This window comes from Oncorhynchus gorbuscha, linkage group LG15 (genome assembly GCF_021184085.1).
Source record: "Oncorhynchus gorbuscha isolate QuinsamMale2020 ecotype Even-year linkage group LG15, OgorEven_v1.0, whole genome shotgun sequence".
Taxonomy (NCBI): Eukaryota; Metazoa; Chordata; class Actinopteri; order Salmoniformes; family Salmonidae; genus Oncorhynchus; species Oncorhynchus gorbuscha.
In genome coordinates, this window is record NC_060187.1 from 5164510 (window position 1) to 5185153 (window position 20644).

At 45.6% G+C, this 20644-nt stretch overlaps 1 protein-coding gene across 5 annotated transcripts in view; it reads right to left on the reverse strand.

Annotated features, from left to right (window-relative positions):
* Positions 1-20644, reverse strand: part of farp2 (FERM, RhoGEF and pleckstrin domain protein 2) — a 97980-nt gene that overhangs the window by 32094 nt on the left and 45242 nt on the right. For 4 of the 5 annotated variants that reach the window (XM_046299957.1, XM_046299956.1, XM_046299959.1 and 1 more), the window contains exons 10-18: positions 18630-18793; positions 18360-18428; positions 18085-18142; positions 17451-17787; positions 3619-3809; positions 3160-3249; positions 2819-2952; positions 1897-1978; positions 1379-1616 (exon numbers count right to left, since the gene is read on the reverse strand). In XM_046299957.1, coding sequence (XP_046155913.1) covers positions 1379-1616; positions 1897-1978; positions 2819-2952; positions 3160-3249; positions 3619-3809; positions 17451-17787; positions 18085-18142; positions 18360-18428; positions 18630-18793 — 1363 coding nt within the window. The remainder of the gene's footprint in view (positions 1-1378; positions 1617-1896; positions 1979-2818; positions 2953-3159; positions 3250-3618; positions 3810-17450; positions 17788-18084; positions 18143-18359; positions 18429-18629; positions 18794-20644) is intronic. The other variant, XM_046299960.1, reaches the window with a different exon arrangement.

Genomic DNA, 20644 nt, shown 5'->3' on the forward strand with positions numbered 1-20644 from the left:
TGACGGACCCATCAGCCCCGTAGCATTCTCAATGTGACAGCTCTACGGTCCCCTGACAGACCTCCCACCCATCAGCCCAGTAGCATTCTCAATGTGACAGCTCTACGGTCCCCTGACAGACCCATCAGCTCCGTAGCATTCTCAATGTGACAGCTCTACGGTCCCCTGACAGACCTTCCACCCATCAGCCCCGTAGTATTCTCAATGTGACAGCTCTACGGTCCCCTGACGGACCATCCACCCATCAGCCCCGTAGCATTCTCAATGTGACAGCTCTACGGTCCCCTGACAGACCTCCCACCCATCAGCCCAGTAGCATTCTCAATGTGACAGCTCTACGGTCCCCTGACAGACCTCCCACCCATCAGCCCAGTAGCATTCTCAATGTGACAGCTCTACAGTCCCCCGACAGACCTCCCACCCATCAGCCCCGTAGCATTCTCAATGTGACAGCTCTACGGTCCCCTGACAGACCTCCCACCCATCAGCCCCGCAGCATTCTCAATGTGACAGCTCTACGGTCCCCTGACAGACCTCCCACCCATCAGCCCCGCTCTACGGTCCCCTGACAGCATTCTCAATGTGACAGCTCTACGGTCCCCTGACAGACCTCCCACCCATTAGCCCCGTAGCATTCTCAATGTGACAGCTCTACGGTCCCCTGACAGACCTCCCACCCATCAGCCCCGCAGCATTCTCAATGTGACAGCTCTACGGTCCCCTGACAGACCTCCCACCCATCAGCCCCGCAGCATTCTCAATGTGACAGCTCTACGGTCCCCTGACAGACCTCCCACCCATTAGCCCCGTAGCATTCTCAATGTGACAGCTCTACGGTCCCCTGACGGACGCATCAGCCCCGTAGCATTCTCAATGTGACAGCTCTACGGTCCCCCGACGGACCACCCACCCATCAGCCCCGTAGCATTCTCAATGTGACAGCTCTACGGTCCCCTGACAGACCTCCCACCCATTAGCCCCGTAGCATTCTCAATGTGACAGCTCTACGGTCCCCTGACGGACCACCCACCCATTAGCCCCGTAGCATTCTCAATGTGACAGCTCTACGGTCCCCTGACGGACCCATCAGCCCCGTAGCATTCTCAATGTGACAGCTCTACGGTCCCCTGACAGACCACCCACCCATTAGCCCAGTAGCATTCTCAATGTGACAGCTCTACGGTCCCCTGACAGACCCATTAGCCCGTAGCATTCTCAATGTGACAGCTCTACGGTCCCCTGACGGACCCATTAGCCCCGTAGCATTCTCAATGTGACAGCTCTACGGTCCCCTGACGGACCCATTAGCCCCGTAGCATTCTCAATGTGACAGCTCTACGGTCCCCTGACAGACCCATTAGCCCCGTAGCATTCTCACCTCTGCAGTTGTTGTGATCGTGGTGGTCTGGGCTGTAGTGTTTACACAGTCTCTCCAGGATCAGTTTGTAGTGCATGAGGCGCTGGATGGGCTTCAGCAGGAACGTGTTGAGAGGCAGGTAACACACCTTCTGAAGCTCAAACTCCTTATACACCGTCTCCAGCTTCTTCAGGCGCTTGGTGGCCTTCTCCAGCTCGGTCAGCACCTCGTCATGTTTCTGCAGGTAGTTGGTGAACTCCTGAGGAGAGAAGCATGAAACTACAAGCTCAAAGCAGGGATCCCTTTTATAAAAACACGGTAATGGTCCGAGTAGTGTGGACACCGTGTTTAAAATCACTTCCCTTCCCAACGTAATGCAAACAGATGCAGTACTAAGCTTACACATGACAATGGGAGTTAAGACGGTTTATCGCATCACTTTCCATCCCCGTTTCGTACCGCAGCAGTCTCCCATCTGACTATAGTGTGTAGCAGTAACCCGTCTGAACAACCAGGTGGTGACAGGAGTCCAGTCTCACCTTGAGAGCACACATGTTCCTCAGCATGACGTCTCCAATCCTCTGGTAGTCTCCCTTCACATGAGCGTTAGAGCGCCCCTCCCTGGTCACAAACAAACCCCCCAAAAAATAAATACTTTTGACTACGTACCTTAGCTTTGACAGTAAAAAAAAGATCTCCATTTTTAAAAATGTAAATAGAATTGCTGCGTTCCATCTTTCAGTGTTGCCGTACTCTTCCCTTTCTCAGAAGGCTTAGTGTCACATAGATCTTCTCATTTGATAAGATTACCACAGCATTAGTCTGTTTTATATATGTAGATTAGTCTAATGTTTTACATATGTAGATTACCACAGCATTAGTCTGTTTTATATATGTAGATTAGTCTAATGGTCCATATATGTAGATTAGTCTAATGTTTTACATATGTAGATTACCACAGCATTAGTCTGTTTTACATATGTAGATTAGTCTAATGGTTTACATATGTAGATTAGTCTAATGGTTTACATATGTAGATTAGTCTAATGGTTTACATCTGTAGATTAGTCTAATGGTTTACATCTGTAGATGAGTCTAATGTTTTACATATGTAGATTACCACAACATTAGTCTGTTTTACATATGTAGATTAGTCTAATGTTTTACATATGTAGATGAGTCTAATGGTTTACATATGTAGATGAGTCTAATGTTTTACATATGTAGATTACCACAGCATTAGTCTGTTTTACATATGTAGATTACCACAACATTAGTCTGTTTTACATATGTAGATTAGTCTAATGTTTTACATATGTAGATAACCACAGCATTAGTCTGTGTTATATATGTAGATTAGGCTAATGTTATATATATATGTATATCAGGCTAATGTTTTACATATGTAGATACGTCTAATGTTTTACATATGTAGATACATGTGAGGTGAGCAGCACTGACCATAAAGCTAGTCTCTGGTCGATCTCCTTGAGGAACCCCCGGTGGAACTCGTAAATGGGGTCGATGTTGGAGAACAGCAGGGTCATCAGCCCCTCTGGCATGGCGTCCTCTTTGATCACTGCGCTGCGGAACCACTGACAGGAGAAGAGAATAAAAGGACAGATTTTTAGCATTGAAAACACAAGCCTTGTTCCAGATCTGTTTTGTGTTGTGCAGCATATTCTTATGGAGAGAGACTGCACAAACTGATCTGGGACCAGGCTACCGCAGTAAAAAACAACAACATAATACTGTACACAGCCACAGATGAAACACACACACACACTGCGTGTATCGCTCACCACTGTGATGACTTCTAGGTCTTTCAGGTAGGTCCTCTCTGTGGTTAGAATCTCTTTGGCAATGAAGTAGGCCTTGTCGGTGGGATATCGCTGAGGAATGAGACCATCAGGTCATGTCAACACTGGTAACAGTATTCAGCCAATAATCAAAACAGCTTTATGGAAAATGTAGCTCATGGAAGATTCAAATAAAGTGAATTTGGCCCTGATAAAATTTCATGCAACATTATTGTGCGCAAATTGCAAAGTACAGGCCTTCAAAAACAATGTTTATGGAACTCGAGACGATTTAAAATCTATTTATTTTAAGAGGAAAGGACAGTTTGTTATCTCTTACAATTATGATTTAACAGAAATTCACACCCAATCACCATAGAATTTTATTTTTTATTTTTTTAAATGTGATGGAATGACAGGTTGATTAATCAACTGACAGACCAATAGAGGCAGGCAGTGTACCTTCCTCCTGCCCTCCTCCTCCTCCTCTAGCCTGTTGGTGCCCACCTCACTCAGGATGGGGCTCTGTAGGGGCGAGGGGGCCTGGCCTGCCCCCGGGAGACTCAGCGTAGACATCTGGAAGGAGGGGGACAGGCAGAGGGGAGAGCTCTTGGAGTTGAACGGGGAGAGCTGGGGGCTGTCCATAGAGGACCCTGGGAGAGGGAAAGAGCAACAACAACAACAAGTCAAACTATGAATTACATTTCAAAACGTGTGTCTATACAAATTCAAAATGATTGAATTCATATTCCATCTCTGCTACACACACACACACACACACACACACACACACACACACACACACACACACACACACACACACACACACACACACACACACACACACACACACACACACACACACACACACACACACACACACACACACACACCTTCAAATTAGTGGATTCAGCCATTTCAGCCACACCCGTTGATGACAGGTAAGAATCGAACACACAACCATGCAATCTCCAGATAAAAACATTGGCAGTAGAATGGCCTTACTGAACAGCTCAGTGTCTTTCAACATACAATGCCACTGTTATTGTGAAGTGAAAAAAAAAGTCTAGGAGCAACAACGACTCAGCCGCGAAGTGGTAGGCCACAGAACGGCACCGCCAAGAGCTGAAGGGCGTAGCGCGTGAAAACCATCTGTCCTCGGTTGCAACCCTCCACTACCGAGTTCCAAACTGCCTCGGGAAGCAACGGCAGCACAAGAACTGTTTGTCGGGAGCTTCATGAAATGGGTTTCCATGACCGAGCAGCCGCACACAAGCCTAAGATCACCATGGGTAAATGTCAAGTGTGGGCTAGAGTCTCTGTAAAGTTCGCCGCCATTGGACTCTGGAGCAGCGGAAACCTGCTCTGGAGTGATGAATCATGCTTCACCATCTGGCAGTCCGACGGATTAATCTGAGTTTGGCGGATGCCAGGACAACGCTACCTGGCCCAATACATAGTGCCAACTGTAAAGTTTGGTGGAGGAGGAATAATGGTCTGGGGCTGTTTTTCATGGTTCGGGCCCCTTAGTGCCAGTGAAGGAAGATCTTGAAGGTCCTTTCCTGTTTCAGCATGACAATGCTCCCGTACACAAAGCAAGGTCCATACAGAAATGGTTTGTCGAGATTGGTGTAGAAGGACTTGACTGGCCTGCACAGAGCCCTGACCTCAACCCCATCGAAGACCTTTGGGATAAATTGGAACGCCGACTGCAAGCCAGGCCTAATCCCCCAACATCAGTGCCCGACCTCACTAATGCTCTTGTGGCTGAATGGAAGCAAGTCCCCGCAGCAATGAGCCAACATCTAGTGGAAAGCCTTCCCAGAAGAGTGGAGGCTGTTATAGCAGCAATGTTCCAACATCTAGTGGAAAGCCTTCCCAGAAGAGTGGAGGCTGTTATAGCAGCAATGTTCCAACATCTAGTGGAAAGCCTTCCCAGAAGAGTGGAGGCTGTTATAGCAGCAATGTTCCAACATCTAGTGGAAAGCCTTCCCAGAAGAGGCTGTTATAGCAGCAAAAGGGGGACCAACTTCATATTAATGCCCCTGATTTTAGAAGGAGCTGTTCGACGAGCAGATGTCTACATGCATGTAGTAAATATATCAAACCCACGAAGGAGACAGACAACACTTAAGGAGTACCACATAGTCTCTCCTCTGTTATCCCAAACAAAAAAAATAAAAAATATCTACACACACACAGCATGAGTGAAAACAACACACCCTACATTAACATGACATGAAAATAATAGTGTATATTTCTAAATGAATCCCACAGGAGGCAGCAGGGAGAGAGGTGCTTAGGGGAACAGGAGGGATGTGCTCTATACTGTACAAGTCTCTGCTTTGGAAAAAGGTGGGAGGAATATTCAGGCAACAACAGGAAATCACAGAAGAGGTGAAAGGCCACTTCATTCAGGAAATAGGTACAGAGTCCAGAATACATTTGGACCTACTTGAATAAAACATTTTTTTTTTAAAGATTAAATATGCTAATAAAAAGTTATTATTGCTCATCCAAACTGTATTATCCCGTTTGACAGAACCATAAAAAAAACAGGCTGTTAACTATGACAATGTCCCGTGTCCTCCAATTGAAACAGGCTGTTAACTATATGACAATGTCCCGTGTCCTTCCATAGAAACAGGCTGTTAACTATATGACAATGTCCCGTGTCCTTCAATAGAAACAGGCTGTTAACTATGACAATGTCCCGTGTCCTTCAATAGAAACAAGCTGTTAACTATATGACAATGTCCCGTGTCCTCCAATAGAAACAGGCTGTTAACTATGACAATGTCCCGTGTCCTCCAATTGAAACAGGCTGTTAACTATATGACAATGTCCCGTGTCCTTCAATAGAAACAGGCTGTTAACTATATGACAATGTCCCGTGTCCTTCAAAAGAAACAGGCTGTTAACTATGACAATGTCCCGTGTCCTTCAATAGAAACAGGCTGTTAACTATATGACAATGTCCCCTGTCCTTCAATTGAAACAGGCTGTTAACTATATGACAATGTCCCGTGTCCTTCAATAGAAACAGGCTGAAGGGTTCTTCAAACAAATATTTCAATGCTCTCTCACGCGCTCCCTCACTCACGCGCTCACTCACTCACGCGCTCCCTCTCACACACGCTCCCTCTCACTCACGCTCCCTCTCACACGCTCACTCTCACACGCTCACTCTCACACGCTCACTCTCACACGCTCACTCTCACACGCTCACTCTCACACGCTCACTCTCACACACACAGTTTAACATGAATAGAGAAAGATAATGGCTCCCACATTTTCTCTCCAGCCATTGTTTTCAGAGCTGCAGTCCACTAGAATGATTTATCACCAGCTGTTATATGAAGCTAATTACATTAGAGAACTGAAGCTGCTTCCCAAAAATGGCACCCTATTCCCCATGGGCCTCAGTTAAAAGTAGTGCATGGAACATGGTGCCATTTGGGAAGGACCCAGAGTCTGCGGTGTGAAGATTCCCTATTGGAGGAGTCTGCGGTGTGAAGATTCCCTATTGGAGGAGTCTGCGGTGTGAAGATTCCCTATTGGAGGAGTCTGCGGTGTGAAGATTCCCTATTGGAGGAAGTGGAGAGAATCAAACTCCACACCAGCTAGACGTTTTGGTTAAACTCTTCCTGACAGAGCCACAGGAAGTCAGAGCTGTTCTCCCATTTCTCACAGAAGAGAAACAGAACGACAGACCAGGAAGAGAGAGAGAAAAAAAAAAGATTCCTCTCCGACCTGGAAACAGTTCCCAGAGTCACGGCTCGGAACAGCCCGGCGGCGGCCTGGTAGACAGGCGGTGGTTTATAGTTTAACTGTTTTACAGCCCCACGGGGGACAACAGGACGGGCGGCGACTGAGATAGATAGATAGCACAACCTGCAGTCCCTCCACACAGAACGGGAGATAGAACAGTCCACAGCAGGGTTTAACTGGCGGTCCACGGGTGGTTTTACTGTTGGACATAACAGACTGTACAACACCAGGAAATCAGCTACAAGGGATTTTCATTTGGAAATCTGTATTCAAATATTCCCACACACAGAGAGACATGATCGTATACTAATGTAAACAAGGTTTGAAATGACTGTTTTGGTGAGACATATGTTGGGACTTCTTGAGGTCAACTTCAGTCTACCACTTATTTGTAATTATGTTCCAGCCCCTGACCATCCACTCAAGAAAAAAATATATAAAAATCAGCCCGCAGCTGAATCTAGTTGATGATCCCTGGTCTAAAGTCTCTACAGATGGAGAGGAGTGTGTGTGTGTGTGTGGTCACAGGTCCAGTCACAGGAAGGGGGGAGTGGAGACAGTCCCGTCACAGGAAGGGGGGAGTGGAGACAGTCCCGTCACAGGAAGGGGGAGACACAGTCCCAGGAGACAGTCCCGTCACAGGAAGGGGAGACAGACAGTCCCGTCACAGGAAGGGGGGGAGTCACAGGAAGGGGAGACAGACAGTCCCGTCACAGGAAGGGGGAGACAGACAGTCCCGTCACAGGAAGGGGGAGACAGACAGTCCCGTCACAGGAAGGGGGAGACAGACAGTCCCGTCACAGGAAGGGGGAGACAGACAGTCCCGTCACAGGAAGGGGGAGACAGACAGTCCCGTCACAGGAAGGGGGAGACAGACAGTCCCGTCACAGGAAGGGGGAGACAGACAGTCCCGTCACAGGAAGGGGGAGACAGACAGTCCTGTCACAGGAAGGGGGAGACAGACAGTCCCGTCACAGGAAGGGGGAGACAGACAGTCCTGTCACAGGAAGGGGGGAGACAGACAGTCCTGTCACAGGAAGGGGGAGACAGACAGTCCCGTCACAGGAAGGGGGGGACAGACAGTCCTGTCACAGGAAGGGGGAGTGGAGACAGACAGTCCTGTCACAGGAACAGACAGTCCTGTCACAGGAAGGGGGAGTGGAGACAGACAGTCCTGTCACAGGAAGGGGGGAGTGGAGACAGACAGTCCTGCCACAGGAAGGGGGGAGACAGACAGTCTTGTCACAGGAAGGGGGGAGACAGACAGTCTTGTCACAGGAAGGGGGGAGTGGAGACAGACAGTCCTGTCACAGGAAGGGGGGAGTTGGGGTTTGCTGTGTGGAATGACTTGGCAGAGAGCCTGTCTAAACAGGGAGCATGTGCACAGGCCGTGGAATGTAGTATTTGAGGAGCAGCCCTAGGGCTCTGGGTAAACAGTAGTGCACTATATAGGAAATAGGGGGCCACTTGGAACACGGCCTAGATTAAAATAAGGAACATGTGTTTGTATTCTCTAATTCTAAACAAAGCAGACAGCTCCTGCATTTTAAGCCCCAGATGAAGCCCTAATCCTAAACGACATGCTCTGGCCAGACACAGTGGTTACACAAAACCATAGGAATGATCGTGACATGTAACATTACAAATGGTAGCAATTTCCAAAAGGATATAGAAGTAAAAGATCAAATGCCTCCCCCCAAACTAGATACTGTTGTATACTGTTGTATACTGTTGTATACTGTTGTATACTGTTGTATACTGTTGTATACTGTTGTATACTGTTGTATACTGTTGTATACTGTTGTATACTGTTGTATACTGTTGTATACTGTTGTATACTGTTATTCATGTATTTTTTTGACCTAATAACCAGAGGGACCTATTGAGATTGTGGTATACTTCTCTAAGGTGTACCGGACCAGGTAAACACTAGCCGTTCCCCCCCGCCTGAGTGTGAGGTCCACAGCACTAGTGTCTAGCTAAACACTGCAACATTTGAGGGTTCAGGGTAGCTGCTTGAGGGAGGGTTTGAGGTAGGTTTAGGTAGAGCGAGGACAAGGTGAATTGGTCCATCCAAATTCATCTCTCTAAAGCCTCTCGCGTGCAGACGCCACTTCTAGCATTCCACCTCCACTCCTGGACAAGGTGAAGAGTCAGGGAGTCAGTCTTAGTGGGATGAATAGGCAGGTTTTAGCTGTAGCTAAAAATCCATCAGTTTAAACAGTATTGAATCAACACTTTGTTGTCGGGACCATCCGTTTATGCAATATAACAATATCAACTAACATGAAAAGAAGATGAATAATCCTGTCAAGTTCAGTAGAGGACTATTCAAATTCCAAAGCCACAGAATTGATCACCAAAACCTCTTCTGCACATGATTCTCTGCTTCCTTGATTGAAAGTAAATCAACAAAATGTCTAAAATAAATTCTACATCTGACATTTAAAAAAATAAAATAAGATACCCAAAAAGTGATTCCTTTATTCTTAAGAGGAGAAACATACAAAACCGTAAGAGTACACTTAGTTTAGAAGCAGTAACCATACATGTTGATTAAGAAATAAATGCAAGTTGCATTATTTGATGCCATTGTAAGTTGCAAGCTACAGTAGATCAAAAGCTAGGTGAATAATTGTCTCTTAGTACACCATGCACTTGATTCAAGAGAGGTGTGGGGGGTGGGATCTGCAGGCCACGAATCAAAAGACCGAATGTTCTAACAGAGGCCAACAAGGTCAAAGGTCTCCATCTGTGCATTCTTTTTTTTGTGTGTGTGTGTGTTTTCTGGGTATTTGAACTTTGACCAGACCCTCTCTAGGAGGCTCAGACTGCTGTTTGACTCACTTGTGATGGTAGAGAGCGAGGCTCCGCAAGCGCACTTCTATGAACCCTGCTACGAAGGAGGGTAGGGGGCATTCGACCAAAATGACAATGAGAACCTGGGTTGTAGAGTTTTAGAAAATAGAAACTATGTATAGCGTAGCCGTTTTACTCAACAGCTAAAATATTAGTTGGTTTTCTTGATCGCCAAGTGGTTTAAAGAAATACAAAATGTACCCAGTCCCCAACGCCCTTCTCACATTCATAAACGCATGTAGAATACGCCCACCACCCCCATTTGAACAATCATGTAGAAATCACTCAAATATACTACCCCCCCACCCCCACTTTTACATTCATAAACACATGTAGAAATCACTCAAATATACCCCCCCCCAAACCCCATTTTGACTTTCATGTAGAAAAATCAGCTAAATATTTCAAAACAATCTTAAAATTCACCTCTAGGCATCAGCGGTCCCATTATATGAATACATATTAAGTGAATGAGGCAAACAATAAAAGACTTAAGGAATTGAGCAACATTAGTTAAAACAGTACAGACAAAAGTCCATAGACCACAGCTGGTTTAGCGTCGCCAAGCCGACGACGTGAATTCTTAAAAAAAAAAAAAAATGTATCTGTCAATGTGCCCTTTGAGCAAAGCACTTAAACCCCCAAGTCGCTCTGGATTAGAGCGTCTTGCTAAATGACTATTTATTTTTTAAATAACCTTAAGAGTGAGCAGACTCTACTGTGCTTAATAGATGACAAATCCAAATAGATTTGCGTTTCTAAAAACAGAACGGTTTGCGTTGCAGAACGCCAAGTCAGAGGCCTTTCGGGGTAGATTAAAGCGAGCTGCTTCAAATGACAGGAAATTAAAATGGGACTCGGGGAGTTTAGATTGATGATGTAATTTCCTCCTCATAACAAAGTAGAGAAACACTCCAGCTGACTTCGTTTCTATGGTTACGCCCCCCCCCCCCCAAAAAAAAACAGGCACCCTTATTCCCCATGTAAGTGCACTACTTTTTAAACCAAGGCCCATTGTACACTAAGTAGGGAATAGGGTGCCCGTTTGGGACTCCCAAACTCTACGTCGGTTCAACAGGACTTTATTTACCATGGCACCTACTCAATTGTTTCTCCACACTGTTCCCTACTCCGACCCGAGCAGAAACCCAACATATAACTGCGGCTTGGATGTCAACGCCACAATAAGTCACTGAACTGGACCCAAAGGCTACAGCTGTATAGCCGTTCATTCATCAAATGGTATTATAGAATAAAATCATAAAATCATAATAAAATGAACTGCTAAGATGAATCTCAAAATGGCAGGTTATATAAAAAGTGACAAGATTAAGGACCAAAGTGACGAATGTCCCTCGTTTCCTGCGGCTGTTAGTGTTATTGTCTTGAAGTGCCTCAGACGCAGCTACAGGAAGTCAATATAGACTGTGTATAAAATCTCACGCAACATGTTTATAGTAAACGATCAGATGAAAGTAACAGATACAAGGAGTTTTTTTTTTTTTATCACTTCCTGTACAATGATATGGTGACACTGTTAAGAACTTCATTGATTCCCCATGATTTCCACTGAAGGAATAAATGCTCCTTACTGTTTACTGAGGGCTTCTACCTTTGCTTATAGTACATTTAAAAAGACATCTAAAACAGTTTGTAATCTATTGGCATACAAGCTACTGTTATTACTGAAGGAGAAACGTTATATTTTGTTACATGGGTTTGTTAACAGTACATTCACGTTGTTGGCTGTGGTGTGATTAACACTGCCTCAGCAGAACACTGCCTCAGCAGAACACTGCCTCAGCAGAACACTGCCTCAGCAGAACACTGCCTCAGCAGAACACTGCCTCAGCAGAACACTGCCTCAGCAGAACACTGCCTCAGCAGAACACTGCCTCAGCAGAACACTGCCTGCATTCTTTTTAACTGAAATCCAACTCAAATCTACAATGTGCTTGTGTCCCCGTTTCAGTCATCTACGTCTTTTCTTAATAAATCTCAACAGGACGTTAAAAATAAACCCTCTGCGATATGACGGCCTAGGAAGTGGGTTAACTGCCTTGTTCAGGGGCAGAACGACAGAACGATGTGGCCTAATACTCTTAACCCAGTACCTTACATGAACCCCAGTTACTCCGTTACTCACTAACGGACAGGAAAGTCCAGGTTATTATGGACCAGCAGATGTCTCAATGGAACAAAATCTTCCAAGACAGTAGTAGCATGATATAAAGGCTCTATAAAAAAAAAACGCACATTGTAGTGCCTTTATAGGAGGGCTCTGGTCAAAAGTAGTGCACTATGTAGGGAATAGGGTGTCATAGGGCTCTGGTCAAAAGTAGTGCACTATGTAGGGATTAGGGTGTCATTTGGGATGCAAATAATGTTGAATTTCTATCTTTAGCAGCAGTGTGCTATATTTCAAGGTTTTACTGCTAACCTACAAAGCATTACATGGGCTTGCTCCTACCTACCTCTCTGATTTGGTCCTGCCATACTACCTGGACTACGTTACGGTCAATGAAGGAGGACTGTGTTGTCCCTAGAATTTCTAAGCAAACAGCTGGAGGAGGGCTTTCTCCTATAGAGCTCCATTTTTATGGAAGATCTGCCTACCCATGTCAGTGACACAAATAATCAACCTTTAAGTCTTTACTGAAACTCATCTCTTCAGTGGGTCATGATTGACAGTCTGGCCCAGGATGGGAAGGTGAACGGAAAGGCTCTGGAGCAACGAACCACCCTTGCTGTCTCTGCCTGGCCGGTTCCCCTTTTTCCACTGGGATTCTCTGCCTCTAAAAACGGGGGCACTTGCTGGGGCTCTTTTTTTGGGTTTTGTGGTAAAATACGGAGATCTTTGTGGGCTATACTCGGCCTTGTCTCAAATGGTAAGTTGGTGGTTGAAGATTTCCTTTCTAGTGGTGTGGGGGCTGTTTTGGCAAATATCCTTCCTGTATTTTCAAATCGGATGGGGCCACAGTGTCTCCTGACCCCTCCTGTCTCAGCCTCCAGTATTTATCAATAGTTTATATTTCGGGGGGCTAAGTTTGTTTATCTGGAACTTCTCCTGTCCTATTCGGTGTCCTGTGTAAATCTAAGTGTGCGTTCTCTAATTCTCTCCTTCTCTCTTTCTTTCTCTCTCTCGGAGGACCTGAGCCCTAGAACCATGCCCCAGGACTACCTGACATGATGACTCCTTGCTGTCCCCAGTCCACCTGGCCATGCTGCTGCTCCAGTTTCAACTGGCCTGGGCCCAGGACCATGTGACTACCTGACATGAGGACTCCTTGCTGTCCCCAGTCCACCTGGCCATGCTCCTGCTCCAGTTTCAACTGTTCTGCCTTACTATTATTCAACCATGCTGGTCATTTATGAACATTTGAACATCTTGGCCACGTTCTGTTATAATCTCCACGGCACAGCCGGAAGAGGACTGGCCACCCCACATATGCTCTCTCTAATTTTTTTCTTTTATCTCTGAGGAATAAGCCCTAACCGTGCCCCAGGACTACCTGACATGATGGCTCCTTGCTGTCCCCAGTCCACCTGACTGTGCTGCTGCTCCAGTTTCAACTGTTCTGCCTTATTATTATTTGACCATGCTGGTCATTTATGAACATTTGAACATCTTGGTCATGTTCTGTTATAATCTCTACCCGGCACAGCCAGAAGAGGACTGGCCACCCCACATAGCCCGGTTCCTCAAAGGTTTCTTCCTAGGTTTTGGCCTTTCTAGGGAGTTTTTCCTAGCCACCGTGCTTTTACACCTGCATTGTTTGCTGTTTGGGGTTTTAGGCTGGGTTTCTGTACAGCACTTTGAGATATCAGCTGACGTACGAAGGGCTATATAAATAAATTTGATTTGATTTGATTTGATATCTGTACGTTATAACAGTCCCCGAGGCCTGTATAACCTCAGAGAGAGAATACACTGACATACTACTGGACTGTGTTACGCCAATGAAGGATTTACGAGACTGTGTTACACTAATGAAGGAACAGCATGGATTTCATTACTACCCCTGAGATCTGAGTGCTATGACACAAATAATCATGTCTGATTCACAAAAAGCATGTGACAATCACATATTGTTGCCTACTATTTAAAAACACATTTTTTTTTTTTTAGTAAAATACTAAACTATAAATTATGAAAAGTGCTGTTAAAATGTTAAATCTAATTTACTTTCAGGGGTGTTAAATTTAGACAAAGAACACATATTTTCAAATCACAGAGACGGCTACAGTCTGAATCCCCCGAATCAAAATCGATTATATTTAAAATTATATATTTAAAATCAAAGCTGGATTTAGTCTAAACCTGCATCCATGCATTGAACCTCAACAGGTGAACTAATATATTCTTCAGAATGACAGACTATCAATACTAATCATCTGGAGAAATATGCTTCTCCCAACATTCACGTCGCAATACATTTTTATGTCTTATTCTGAATAAGCAACACATGGTCTTGAAAACATAAGACATATTTTCCTTAAAAAAAAAAGTAAAATATTAAGGATTTGAAATGCAAAGTGCCTAACACTATAGAGCTGTGACATAAAGGCTAAGTGCCTAACACTACAGAGCTGTGACATAAAGGCTAAATGCCTAACACTACAGAGCTGTGACATAAAGGCTAAATGCCTAACACTACAGAGCTGTGACATAAAGGCTAAATGCCTAACACTACAGAGCTGTGACATAAGGCTAAGTGCCTAACAGTATAGAGCTGTGACATAAAGGCTAAGTGCCTAACACTACAGAGCTGTGACATAAAGGCTAAGTGCCTAACACTACAGAGCTGTGACATAAGGCTAAGTGCTAAGTGCCTAACACTACAGAGCTGAGACATAAAGGCTAAGTGCCTAACACTACAGAGCTGTGACATAAAGGCTAAATGCCTAACACTACAGAGCTGAGACATAAAGGCTAAATGCCTAACACTACAGAGCTGTGACATAAAGGCTAAATGCCTAACACTACAGAGCTGTGACATAAAGGCTAAAATGCCTAACACTATAGAGCTGTGACATAAAGGCTAAATGCTAAGTGCCTAACACTACAGAGCTGTGACATAAAGGCTAAATGCCTAACACTACAGAGCTGTGACATAAAGGCTAAATGCCTAACACTACAGAGCTGAGACATAAAGGCTAAATGCCTAACACTACAGAGCTGTGACATAAAGCTAAATGCTAAATGCCTAACACTACAGAGCTGTGACATAAAGGCTAAATGCCTAACACTACAGAGCTGTGACATAAAGGCTAAATGCTAAGTGCCTAACACTACAGAGCTGTGACATAAAGGCTAAATGCCTAACACTACAGAGCTGTGACATAAAGGCTAAATGCTAAAGGCTAAATGCCTAACACTACAGAGCTGAGACATAAAGGCTAAATGCCTAACACTACAGAGCTGAGACATAAAGTGCCTAAATACAGAGCTGTGACATAACACTACAGAGCTGAGACATAAAGGCTAAATGCCTAACACTACAGAGCTGAGACATAAAGGCTAAATGCCTAACACTACAGAGCTGAGACATAAAGGCTAAATGCCTAACACTACAGAGCTGAGACAAAGGCTAAATGCAAAGTGCCTAACACTACAGAGCTGAGACATAAAGGCTAAGTGCCTAACACTACAGAGCTGTGACAAAGGCTAAATGCCTAACACTACAGAGCTGAGACATAAAGGCTAAATGCCTAACACTACAGAGCTGTGACATAAAGGCTAAATGCCTAACACTACAGATGCCATAAAGGCTAAAACACTACAGAGCTGAGACATAAAGGCTAAATGCCTAACACTACAGAGCTGTGACATAAAGGCTAAATGCCTAACACTATAGAGCTGTGACATAAAGGCTAAAATGCCTAACGCACGGTCAAAGACTGTGTAGCGTAGTGGTACGGAAGACCGGACAAAGAATAGAGTCACCATAATGGTACCGACAGATTCAAAACCACAAACAACTTTAGAGCAATTGCTGTATGCCAGGGGGATAATAACAGCAACCGTATCTCATCAAATAACTCTCCAGTTATAAAGTAAAGCCACATAGGCAAGCAATATTATATTCGTTCTATCCCTGCACTCGACCACTTAGGACTTCAGTATTGTGCTCTTACTGTTACTGAGCCGTGCGATGCAACGTGAGCTGATGGCTGTAATGCCAGACCACTGTTATGAGGCATAAAAAGAGTCTTAAAATATCTTGTTTCAATAACACAAGCATGGCCAGCACCCAAAAGCAGAGCTAGAGGGAGAACAGTCATTAGTAGGTAGGATGTCTGGGTAAGTGCTACAATTGATCTGTTTAAAACAGGTCAAATGTGACTGGCTGGCTAGTAAAGGTCAAATGTGACTGGCTGGCTAGTAAAGGTCAAATGTGACTGGCTGGCTAGTAAAGGTCAAATGTGACTGGCTGGCTAGTAAAGGTCAAATGTGACTGGCTGGCTAGTAAAGGTCAAATGTGACTGGCTGGCTAGTAAAGGTCAAATGTGACTGGCTGGCTAGTAAAGGTCAAATGTGACTGGCTGGCTAGTAAAGGTCAAATGAGTCAGAATTGGTGCCGTTCCCCAAATCACAAAACTTAAAGATTCAAATCTGATTCAAAATGTTCCGCGAATATTCAAATCGTCGCCAAAACCACAATAATATTGTGTAACGTTAGCTAAGTAAGTAGAGTGACTGCCTACATGTTAATGTGGGGGTCCACCAGAGGACTCCCCCAGGGCTAGGGCCTGCAGGTCATGACACTGCAGAAGGAACCCCTCCACCCCGCCTGGCCCTCCGGCTAGGGGATTGCTATAGAACAGATTCTGCTCAGGGGGCAGGCCGCTGTCTGAACCCCAGTCAGAGTCAGAATCGTCGCTGCCGTTAGCCGACCCCTCCGTGGTCGTAGGAGGATAGCTGAGGTGCTCCAGTTGCTCCAATAGGTCGCTGAACTGCACCGCCGAGCTCGTTTCCGAGCGGACTGAGTACGCCGGGAAGTTAACCATGGAGCTAGCCTCAGACGGGTTGTCAGAGCCCGGGAGGCGGAGGGAGGAGGAGAAGTCTGGCCCGTCGAAGCCCAGAGACCGGGAGTCACCTACGGAACTAAGCCCCAGGTTGTCAAGGGAACTACACTCCGACCTGTTGTTAACCAGAGAGCTGGTTTCGGAGCGACCAACAACACTGTGGTCAGAGAAGAGGTTAGCGTTGCTGTTCAGGTCCTCCAGACCCAGACGGACACCCCTGGTTTTAGTGAGGTCCCCACCACCACCACCACCCTCTGTATAACCACCCTCCCCATAACAGCCATACTGACCCCACTTCTCCTCATAGCCGTAATAGGCCTCGGCCCCACCACCGTAGAACGACATCTCAGTGGGGTCGTCATCTATGAACTCCTCTGTGACATGGAGCTGGGTGTTAGCCAATGGGAACAGGGGCTTCTGCCTGGCTCGGAGAAGCTCCGCCTCAAACACATCAGCTGAGAGGAACACTCTCGCCTCCCCCCCTTCCCCCTCCCTGCACCTCGACCCCCATCCCCCACCCTGCTCACTATCCTCATTGCCATTTTGGGAGGGCTGCTGCTGCGGATGGGAAGCTCTACTCTCTACACACACAGACGAGGGGTTGCAGTCTCCTGCCGCCGGGGAACTTGGGGCACCTTGTGAGAAGGCGTGGTGACATGGGGGGATGTCGGTGGCCTTGTGGGGGTCCTCCTTCGCTGGGGGGCTGGAGGGCCTGGCCAGCTGTGGGGGCAGGAGCTGGGTCTGTTGCTGCTGGGAAGGAAGCTGTGTAGACTGGGCCTGTCTCTGGGGAGGAGGCTGTGTAGACTGGGCCTGGCTCTGTGTAGACTGGGCCTGGCTCTGGGGAGGAGGCTGTGGAGACTGGGCCTGGGGCTCCAGCCGTGTGGGGGAGCTGAAGACTTGTATGGAGTGGAAGGACCCGGTCGCAGAGGATGGGGAACCTGGCGCCCGCAGGCTGTCATTGAACGAGAAAGTCTGAAATGACATGAAAGAAAGAGGAGAGATGGGGAGAGAGGGATCCATTAGTCTCCAACGACTCCTTCCTAAAATGCTTTAGCCTGTCGGAAACCCCCCCCCCTGACCCTGACTTAAAGACCACTCACTGACCCTGACTTAAAGACCACTCACTGACCCTGACTTAAAGACCACTCACTGACCCTGACTTAAAGACCACTCACTGACCCTGACTTAAAGACCACTCACTGACCCTGACTTAAAGACCACTCACTGACCCAGTCAGAAAGATGCATTAGTCTTGGTAATCCCACTGACCTGTTTTGGCACATCAGGGGCCAGGGAGCGAGCCGACATCCTCACCTTACTGTTCCTCCTGACAGAGAGACAGGAAACCACATGAGAGTTTAACAGAGGTCAAAGACACAGAGAGACCAGAGACAGAGAGACCAGAGACAGAGAGACCAGAGACAGAGAGACCAGAGACAGAGAGACCAGAGACAGAGAGACCAGAGACAGAGAGACCAGAGACAGAGAGACCAGAGACAGAGAGACCAGAGACAGAGAGACCAGAGACAGAGAGAGTCACACACCTCTGATAGGGTGTCCTCCTTGCTCCGCTGTCCTTCACATATTCCACTAGTTGCTTCTGGGTCCTCCCACTAAACCAGAAAGAGTCACAACACCATCAAACAACAGCACGAGCCATAGAGTCTCCTATGGGTTCAAGCTGTACACTCCATGGTTACACTTCACATCAGTGAATATTTTACCTCAACATAACGTCCATTTAAAAATATATATATTGTTTTAAATTTTAAACAAAATCTACCTCCATATGTTTCAGCAGAAAGCAGAGATACCTGTATCTGAACGACGATCCCCTACTAAAGAGAATGGCTTTGGACTTGGGCTGCGGCTGATCCAAGAGGCGGAAGAACGAGTGATGTTCCACACAATTCTTCCAGAAGATCTTGCACTGGTCCCGACTGACCATCTGAAACTCCAGGGTATCCTGATGAGGCCCCTGCAATTCAAATATGGCCTTTAATTTTAAAAATTAAATTCAAATATCGAACAATATGTACACGTCTTCCCAGAAGACAGTTGAAAGCAGGAATTAAATTTAAAAAACAGTTATTCCCAAAGTGGTCCAATATAATAATAATAATAAAATAATATGCCATTTAGCAGGCGCTTTTATCCAAAGCGACTTACAGTCATGTGTGCATACATTCTACGTATGGGTGGTCCCGGGAATCGAACCCACTACCCTGGCGTTACAAGCGCCATGCTCTACCAACTGAGCTACAGAACCACTGTATGGTGGAATGCTAACGTTTACACTCATGAATACTTGCCGTAAACATATACGGTGTATTTGGAAAGTATTCACAAACTCCTTGAACTTTTCCCACATTTTATTACATTACAAGTCTTATTCTAAACTGGATTAAAAGGAATAAAAATCCTCAATCTAAACACAATACCCTATAAATGACCAAATGACCCTATAAATGACCAAATGACCCTATAAATGACCAAATGAAAACAGTTTTTTTAAATATATATATAAATGTTTGCAAATGTATTAAAATATATATTTTTAAAACATTTATATGACTATTCAGACCCGTCACTATGGGACTTGAAATTGAGCTCGGGTGTATCCGGTTTCCATGAATCATCCTTGAGATGTTTCTTCGACTTGATTGGAGTCCACCTGGTGGTAAATTAAATTGATTGGACATGATTTGGAAAGGCAAACACCTGTCTATATCATGTCCCATAGCAAAAATCAAGCCATGAGGTCGAAGGAATTGTCCGTAGAGCTCCGAGATAGGATTGTGTCGAGGCACAGATCTGGGGAAGGGTACCAAAACATTTCTGCAGCATTGAAGGTCCTATTAACACAGTAGCCTCCATCATTCTCAAATGGAGAAGTTGGGAATCACCAAGACTCTTCCTAGAGCTGGCCACCCGTCCAAATTGAGCAATAGGGGGTGAAGGGCCTTGGTCAGGGAGGTGACCAAGGAAACTGATGGTCACTGACAGAGCGCCAGAGTTCCTCTGAGGAGATGAACATTCCAGAAGGACAACCATCTCTGCAGCACTCCACCAATCAGGCCTTTAGTCAGGATAGAGGGAAAGATGAAGAGCAAAGTACAGAGGAATCCTTGAGAAAAACCTTCTCCAGAACGATCAGGACATCAGACTGGGGTGAAGGTTCACCTTCCAAAATGACAACAACCCAAAGCACACAGCCAAGACAATGCAGAGGAGTGGCTTCAGGACAAGTCTCAATGTTCTTGAGTGGCCCTGCCAGAGACCGGACTTGAACCAGTTCGGACATCTCTGGAGAGACGCTCCCCATCCAACCTGAGAGCTTGAGAGGAGCTGCAGAGAAGGGGGAAAACTCCCCAAATACAGATGTGTCAAGCTTGTAGCATCATACCCAAGACGACTCAAGGCTGTAACATCATTGCCAAAAGGTGCTTCAACAAAGTACTGAGTAAAGGGTCTGAATACTTATGTAAATGTGATATTTGCAAAAAATTATAAAAACCTGTTTTTAACTTAGTCATTGTGGGGGTATTGTGTGTAGATGGATAAAAAAAAAATGTTAAAAAAAATTCCACTCATCAATTTTAGAATAAGGCTGTAACGTAACAAAATGTGGAAAAAGTCAAGGGGTCTGAATACTTTCCGAAAGCCCTGTATTTGGTTCAAACTTGGCACAGACCTTGAGGATAAAAAAACACAAATCCCTTTACATAGATTTGTAAAGACAGATTTCTGCTTTTTTCTTGTACAGGGTAGAGAACAACACCAGACACTCTGGATGACACCCAATTAGCCAATTTGTGTTGAATCTGCA